This window comes from Diadema antillarum, unplaced genomic scaffold (assembly GCF_040938485.1).
Source record: "Diadema antillarum isolate AM-2024a unplaced genomic scaffold, OU_Dant_1.0 seq00000900_RagTag, whole genome shotgun sequence".
In the NCBI taxonomy this organism is placed as follows: Eukaryota; Metazoa; Echinodermata; class Echinoidea; order Diadematoida; family Diadematidae; genus Diadema; species Diadema antillarum.
The window spans coordinates 1041325-1050176 of record NW_027271760.1 but is presented as its reverse complement, the minus strand read 5'-3'; the positions used below and the strand labels follow the sequence as shown (position 1 = coordinate 1050176).

Sequence of the window (8852 nt, the reverse complement as noted above, 5' to 3'; positions counted from 1 at the left end):
GTGCACGTGAATTCAATCGTGTTTACATCATGGGCCTATTTTAGTGTGGCTGTGTCGCGATAACGGTAGTTATTATTGCTATTAGTAGATGAACTAGCAGGTCTAAAAAAAAATAAAACCACAGAGTGACAAGGTGCTAGGTCACTATGTGACAATTTTGGAGGTCCCACCGAGACCTGCTAACGTTGGATCTATGTTAGGTGGTGTAAGACACAGCCATAGGCTGGTAAAGAAATATAGGCTTCCGTATCATGTGGTTGATTTAAGGTGCTATGTAGTTGAGCATGGTATTGTATGCAGTGTATGCATGTATTAAGGTGTGTACTGGTTAAGAGTAGACCTGGTTGAGGTTGTGTCGAATTCGCAGTTAAAAGTCTGAGCGGAGTATTCAGTGAATTGTGAATTGGGAGTGGATTTTTCTCCTGGTTGATGTTCTTTTGGTTGACTGTTGTTGGATGATACGATGGCAACTCCAGAACAAATTAGAGTCTTTGCCACCCTTGGTAGGGAACTTGGTTACTCCGGTGGAGAGTTGAATAGTTTCGTGAATGCTCGTTGTGATGAGGCTGCAGAGAAAATGCGGGCTGAGGAAAGAGCCAAGGTCCGGGAACATGAAATGAAAATGGCTGAAATGAGATCGACAAATTCCAGTACGCATGTGGATTTGAGTAGTTTGCACTTGAAAATAGGCAAGTTTGACGAGAATCGGGATAGGTTCGATGCCTATATCAACAAGTTTGAGTTGTTTGCTGACAGTCAGAAGATCCCTACTGAATTCAAGGCCTTATATCTGATTTCAAATCTGAGTGGCAAAGCCCTTGAAGTGGTGAACAGAATGGAGCCTGCTGATAGAGATGATTATGCAAGAGTCAAACAGGAGTTGATGGTGCATTTTCAGTTGACTGAAGAAGGGTATCGCAGGAAGTTTAGGACTGCACGGCCAGAGAAAGGAGAAAGGCCACATCATTTTGCGACGAGGCTCAGAGGGTATCTGGTGCAGTGGATTGAGTTGTCAGGGATCGATGAAGAGTATGATAAGTTGTTTGATCTAGTCCTACGGGAACAATTTTTGAATAATTGTTCAAAGGAAGTGGTGGCATTTTTGAAAGAAAGGGATTGTGATTCAATGGAGGCGGTCAGTAAGAATGCTGATGTGTATGTAAATGCACATGGTGTGCACACATTTGGACAGCAATCAAAGACATCTGATCAGAATCAGAAATGGGGAGGTTCAAAGCCCTCACAAGGTGGTGTGAAAAACACACCAGGCAGTCCGAAACCCCCACAGCGCCCATTTGAAGTGAGGGAAAGGAATCAGCCATCACAGGGTAAGAAGACCCAGTATGGGGCTGGGCGCGGAGATGGCCTGAGGGGTTGTTATCAGTGTGGGAGTCCTACACATTTGAAGAGGGATTGTCCCATGGTGCGTGTGAAATCAGCTCAAGCAATGGTTGGTACAGAGGTGCTAACTGAAGGATCAGAAATGACACGGTCAAACATGGATGCTAGCACGCCGTCAGCTGGCAGTCCAGGAAACTCAATAGGTAGTTTGAGGTCAAATGACGGGGGTGGCAAACAGCCACAGGCAACAGGGCAATCAGCTGCGTGCATGCCTGTTGGAAATCATGTGCCCTTGGACGGGTATCAGAAAGTTGAAAAGCTGGGAATGGCTTACGGACAAGTAAGTGCGATGATGAATCGTATGCCAGTTGTTTCAGGCAGGTTATATCCTGGTGAAGTTCCAATTTCAGTACTCCGTGACACAGGATGCAGTACATGTGTTGTTAAGTCCAGACTGGTTGAGAGACATCAGCTGACTGGGAAGTGTCAAACAGTGAGGTTGATTGATGGAACAGTCAAGCAATTTCCAGCCGCCAAGGTAGAGTTAGACTCCCCATATTTTTCAGGTGAGATTGAAGCATTGTGTATGCCGGATTGCTTGTGTGAAGTGATTGTTGGGAATGTCACTGGTGCACGTGAGCCCAATGATCCAGATTTGAAGTGGGTGCCCAGAGGGGGCAAAGCATTGAGTGACGATGCTGATCAGGAGGATGATGGTGGTAGATACGTCATTGGAGATGGTGAGCAAACTGTAGATACCAAGGTTGATGGCGTTGATAAGGAAGAGGTTGAAAATCTTTCTGAGGTGAAAGAAGATGATCCACAGGTGATGGCAGTCGAAACCCGATCTCAGAAGGAAGACCAGGTGTTGGGCGAGACAGAGTGTTCAGTCAGGAATGATGACAGTGGAGTGCCAGCTGTCATGGCTGTGGAGACACGGGCCCAAAAAGCACGCAGTGCAAAACCCAAGAAGGGGCTAGTTGTGGTCGATTCGGTCAAAGTCGGAGATCCGCCAGAGTTTCGTCAGAAACAGAAAGATGACCCCACTCTTCGAGCATCGTGGGATAAGGTTGGTGTGACTGATAATTCCAGGTATCTGTTCTGGGTAGATCAGGGGTGCCTATTGAGGCAGGAAAGAGATCCGGAAAACCCGACAGAGGGGATTGGCCCAAAACTTGTTGTGGTGCCAAAGGCATATCGTGCTGATATCATGCATTTGGCACATGAGTCATTGTTTGGCGGTCACTTAGGGATCAACAACACATTGTCAAAGGTAAAGACACAGTTCTTTTGGCCGGGCATGTATGAAGACATTGCCAATTTCTGCCGATCATGTGATGTATGTCAGAAGACCATCAGCAAAGGCAAAGTACCCACGGTGGAGTTAGGTAGACTACCAACAATCGAGGTACCATTTCAGCGTATCGCCATCGATTTGATGGGGCCGTTCACTCCCTCTGAACGTGGTCACACCTACATATTGACAATTGTAGATTATGCCACGAGGTATACGGAAGCGATTCCGTTGAAGTCAATAACGACAGTCGATGTCGCAGAAGCACTGGTGACAGTGTACAGTCGAGTGGGTATACCGCAAGAGGTTATGTCTGACCTAGGACCCAAATTTGTCTCTGACTTGATGAAAGAAGTCTGCCGGTTATTGTCAATCAAGCAGTTGACGAGTTCCCGATACCATCCCATGTGCAACGGGCTAGTGGAACGGTATAATGCTGTGGTGAAATCGTCTTTGAAGCGGTTGTGCACAGAGGAGCCACGCCAATGGGATAGGTATCTTCCTGCCCTTTTGTTTGCTTTGCGAGAGGCACCAAGCTCAAGCCTGGGGTTTTCTCCATTTGAATTACTATACGGTTGGCATGTGAGAGGACCCATGGAGGTTTTGAGAGAGCTGTTGACAAACGATGCTGTCGAGCCAGAAAGAAAGAACGAGTATGAGTATGTCATCGAGTTGAGAAAGAGACTTGTTGAGTCATGGCAGATGGCACAGGAAAATTTGAAGCAGTCGGCAAAGCGGTACAAGACCTACTATGATCGAGGTGCGAAGAAACGGAAGTTGAAGATCGGAGACAAAGTCTTGGTGTTACTGCCAACGGAGCAAAACAAGCTCTTGGTCAAATGGAAAGGGCCATATGAGGTGGTCGGTGCCAAGTATGACTATGACTACGTAGTGGATGTAGATGGCGTGAAAAAGACATTCCACATAAACATGCTCAAGCGATACTTCAGCAGGGTAGCAGAGGAAGAAACTGCTGGAAGTTGTTTCGAGGTGTGCCATGATGGTGGTGTAGATGAGTTGTGGAGTGACGAAGGCATGGAAAGCAACGATGATGTGTTCACTGAGATACCAGAGATGTCTTGTCCGACTCAGAGAGAGTTCGTTGAGGATGTACAGCTGGATGTTTCCCTAGACGAGGTGAAACAAGAGCAGATCAGACGATTATTGTGTGAGTATCAGGATGTGTTCACAGATGTACCAAAGAAGTCAAGTATTGCAGAGTGCAAGATACACTTGACCACAGACGAACCGGTGCGGTCACCACCATACCGCGTACCCCAAGCGTTGCAAGGTGAAATCCAGAAGGAGGTTGAGATGATGATGAAATTGGGTGTTATTGAACCATCTGACTCTCCCTATGGTCATCCGATTGTGATGGTAAAGAAACCGGATGGAACCAACCGTTTCTGTATCGATTTTCGGCGCCTTAATAAGGTTACGGTTTTCGATCCTGAGCTGATGCCGGTGCAGCAAGACTTGTTTGCGTCACTTGCAAAGAGCAAGTATTTCAGTAAATTGGACTTATCAAAGGGATACTGGCAGCTCCCTTTGAGAGACTCAGACAAGGCCATGACAGCGTTTCTGACACCGATAGGACAATTCCAATTCAGATACATGCCATTTGGACTTGTCACAGCAGGGGCCCAATTCACGAAGATGATGAGAAAGCTGCTATTGGGTGTTCCCAATGTGGTGACTTATATTGACGATGTGTTGGTGCACACAAACTCGTGGGAGGAACATGTGACCACACTCTCAGCCGTTTTGAGTAGACTGCGGGAGGCCAACTTGGCAGCTCGACCAACCAAGTGTGCGCTGGGATTTCAGTCCATAGAGTTCCTTGGCCATGAGGTGAGTGAGGGGATCCTACAGACGAGCGAACGTCTCACAAAGAAGATTGCCGAGGCCCCAAGACCGGTGACCAAAAAGCAGGTCAGATCCTTCCTAGGCCTTACCGGCTATTACCGGGATTTTATACCCAACTATGCCGATGTGGCATTGCCCCTCACAAATCTCACGAAGAAGGGAAGTCCCGAAAAGGTGAAGTGGGGAGAAGACGAAGAACAAGCATTCCTCGGATTGAAGAAGAGCTTGATCAAGCCACCCATTCTGCACCTACCCGATGAGACCAAGGTATTCAAGCTGAAGGTCGATGCCTCAGACACTGGCCTTGGTGCTGTTCTAATGCAAGAACGGGATGGCGAAGACTTCCCAGTGGCTTACGCAAGTCGGAAACTCCTTGCGAGGGAATGTCGTTATGCCACTATCGAGAAGGAGTGTCTTGCGATTGTTTGGGCCATTCGCAAGTTCGAGTTCTATCTGTGTGGCCGGTCTTTCGAAGTACACACAGATCACAAGCCGTTAACGTACATACAGGCGAAAAAAATGCACAACAAAAGAATCATGCGATGGTGCATGAGCCTACAGGAGCACAGGTTCAGGCTCGTCTCTGTAAAGGGCAAAGACAATGTGGCTGCAGATGCCATGAGCCGCCTAGTGTGAACCTACAACACAGAGTAGACGGTCAAATTCAAATGGAACATAAAAAAGCCAAAATAACAAATTCTGACAAAACATTTTTTTTTTATAATACTGCATATATTTGACGTCAGTACAGTATTATAAGATTTTTCTTCATGTTACAAAGATGCATTATTATGGAAGTCTATTTTAAATGTACAGGCAACATGGTTGGCTGTAGACAGGTGTTAATATGGACATATACAGGCAGAAAATTCAATAAGTTCAGTAACTCCTTTGTACATGTTTTGTTTGCTAAGAACAAAATGCGCAAAGCAAAGAATATGATGTTTGTTTTTATTTCTGTTATTTCTTTCAGCGTTGCGACAAGACTACACCCGCACTACATCAACGTCGCTATTGATTAGGTGTAGGGCAATCGCGTTGTAGTGTGTAATTATGTACATGTACAGATTGTAGTTTGAGTTGTTATCGCATATGTAATGTTTAATTACATAGCTTGAGTTATTATCCAACTATTACTGGATACTACTATACAGGATCATATAGGTGATAATTCAGAGTTGAGGAGTGAGATAGGTTTAATGTCTCTCCTTAAACACCAGATCTTCAGACAGTCGAGGGGTTGCAAGGTTAGCATTGATACTCTGTAATTCTATGGGGCATCATTGACACACATACATGTATTATCCAAATCTCAAACTTATGTATGCATAGTCACGCAAAGCATGATGTGCAGTGTGAAAAAAAAATCATGCTGTTCGTAGAATTGTTCTATGATTATTATGTAAGTTTAATAAGTCTGTTTGAACTTGGAATGTGGCACTCTTTTATTACAAAACAAAAAAAGGGAAATTGGTTTTGTTTGTTTTGGAAAGTTTTATTGTAGTTTTAATAATTTTGGCATTAATTAAAGAGAAGTTGTGATATTTGAGAGTTTCTGGTGGTTTATTAAACATTTACACAAGTGCATATAATGTGACTGATTTGAAACGATAGGCACAGTAGTGATCAGTGTATGTTGCAAGTGTTTATCAATTACATCAGTTTTAGGTGAAACCGATTAGAATTATGTGCTACACATGTGAAGTACATAGAGAGCACACTTTATGCAAGCTTATTGTTCGCTTAGTCAGTAGTAGTGAAATCATTGTTTGTCATTAGGTAATGTTTCAGAAAGGAATTAGAACTGGTATGTACAAGGTGTAATTGCTTGATGCACAGGGTTGTATATAATTGTAGGGTATATGGTTGGTTTTTGTTATAGTTTAATAAAGGTGATTTTCAGTTGCTAGGTTGTTTTTTCTTTGTATATAACATAGCTGTTATACTGTATATGCCAGTGTTTTACAAGGAAAATACATTTTTTTTTTGTTGTTGATATAATTAAGATTTCCCCTTGAATTATATCTTAAGGTGGGGGATATTGTCAGGATGAAACATGTATTTCCTTAGGTTTCCAAGCATGTATTGATAGATCACGATACTTAGAGTTGTTGTTTTTTTTATTACAGAGAACAGAGTAAGCTTAGATCAATGGAAGTATAATAGCCAAGATATGGTGGGTTTGAAAATTTGCGTAGTTGTTTGTTTATCGTATGCAAATCAGTAGACCATAGGTAAACAGCTGACACGCGACCAAATTCCGTGCGCCGCGGTCTGTATAGGACGTACTGTAGTGTCGTACATTCGGTATGGGAGGTTATGCATTTTATAGTCGGGAGATTGGTAAGGTAGACGTGCGGGGAATTAGATATACAGCTGAGGGGAGAGGATATGCAGGAAGCATGGACGACCACGATAGGCAAGTCAGCTCTCATCATGGACAATGACTGTGACGCTCATTGTGCTAACGGTTTACCAGTGGAGGTCGGTGAGCTCTCATCGAAGACAATGATCGTGACGCTCGTCGTGCTGTGCTGAGGGTTTAGCAGTGGAGGTCGACGATCTGGATCCGGCTGGGGAAGGACGGACGATGTCGGGACGTTTTGTGGGGACATCTTGCGAACACAGACAGTGCTGTATTGGACGTGTGGTGTATTAGACTAGAGGCTGCGTGTATTGGTATAGCCAATGCAGACGTCGACTACAGTATCTAAGTTGAGTGCTCACACTAATAATAATTTTTATGTGATTGCATAGACTTAATGCCAAGCTCCTTCACAAGGCATCGTTACCCTGTTGTAGAATTTACACATGAGTAAATAAACAAAGTGGTGTCAAACGGTCAGTCAAACATTGATTTGTGTGCACGTGAATTCAATCGTGTTTACATCATGGGCCTATTTTAGTGTGGCTGTGTCGCGATAACGGTAGTTATTATTGCTATTAGTAGATGAACTAGCAGGTCTAAAAAAAAATAAAACCACAGAGTGACAAGGTGCTAGGTCACTATGTGACAGAGACCAAAGACGTCCGATATTGCAAAAATGGCAAACACAGTCCCCCGCTTCGATGAAGAGGATGTAGAGTCTTTCTTTTTCTCCTTTGAGAGAATAGCCAGGAATTTGGAGTGGGAGAAGAAATATTGGTCCATGATAGTACAACAAAAGCTCACAGGCAAGGCACATTCAGTGTTAGTGTCTGCTCTCTCGGATGAGGAGGCAAATATCTATGACACAGTTAAGGAAGCAGTCCTTCTTGCCTATCAGTTAGTCCCAGAAGCGTACAGGCAAAAGTTTCGAGGATATAGGAGAGGTTCGAGACAGACCTACGTAGAGTTTCAGAGAGAAAAAGAAATTCTGGTCGATCGATGGGTTCGATCAATGAAAGTAGATCACACTTATAGTCTGGGTGCCAGAGGCTGAACCTTGTTTTACCGTCCACCCAATGTTTTTTGATGGTTTTACCCTATTCGAGGGTGCTGAATCCGAATCCGGATGATGCAACTCTTGCATCCTTGAGGGTTTTGAGATATTCAAGATGGCCGCCAAAATGGCCGCCAAAACCGAACATTCCAAAGTATTTCTTTCTAAATGGTGTGAAATAGAAAAGAATTGATGATTCTCCCTATTTGGAAGGTGCTGAATCCGAATCTGGATGACGCAACTCTTGCATCCATGAAGTTTTTGAGATATCTAAGATTTCCGCCAAAATGGCCGCCAATTAAAACTGGAAATTCCCATGTATTTCCTTCTAAATGTTGAAAAATTAAAAATAATTGATGGTTCTACCCTATTTCGAGGGTGCTGAATCCGAATCTGGATGATGCAACTCTTGCATCCATGAAGTTTTAGAGATATTCAAGATGGCCGCCAAAATGGCCGCCAATTAAAACCTGAAATTCCCACGTATTTTCTTCTAAATGGTGAGATGTTGAAAACAATTGATGGTTCTACCCTATTTCGAGGGTGCTGAATCCGAATCTGGATGATGCAACTCTTGCATCCATGAAGTTTTAGAGATATTCAAGATGGCCGCCAAAATGGCCGCCAATTAAAACCGGAAATTCCCACGTACATGTATTTTCTTCTAAATGGTGAGATGTTGAAAACAATTGATGGTTTTACCCTATTTCGAGGGTGCTGAATCCGAATCTGGATGATACAACTCTTACATCCTTGAAGATTTTGAGATGTTTAATATGGCCGCCAAAATGGCCACCAAAACCGAAAATTCCCACGTATCTCCTTCTAAATGGTGAGAAATTGAAAATAATTGATGGTTTTACCCTATTTCGAGGGTTCTGAATCAGAATCTAGATGGTGCAACTCCTGCATTGTTGAAGATTTTGAGA

At 43.7% G+C, this 8852-nt stretch overlaps 1 protein-coding gene across 1 annotated transcript; it reads left to right on the top strand.

The window, feature by feature from the left end:
- Nucleotides 1-463: 463 nt before the first annotated feature.
- Nucleotides 464-5137, top strand: LOC139741055 (uncharacterized). The gene has a single exon (XM_071651643.1). The coding sequence runs from the start codon at nucleotides 464-466 to the stop codon at nucleotides 5135-5137; it is 4674 nt and encodes a 1557-aa protein (XP_071507744.1).
- The last annotated feature ends 3715 nt before the right edge of the window (nucleotides 5138-8852 follow it).

What these genes read in the sequence shown, in the direction of transcription:
- LOC139741055 (XM_071651643.1), top strand. Translation starts at nt 464, where the DNA reads ATGGCAACTCCAGAACAAATTAGAGTCTTTGCCACCCTTGGTAGGGAA.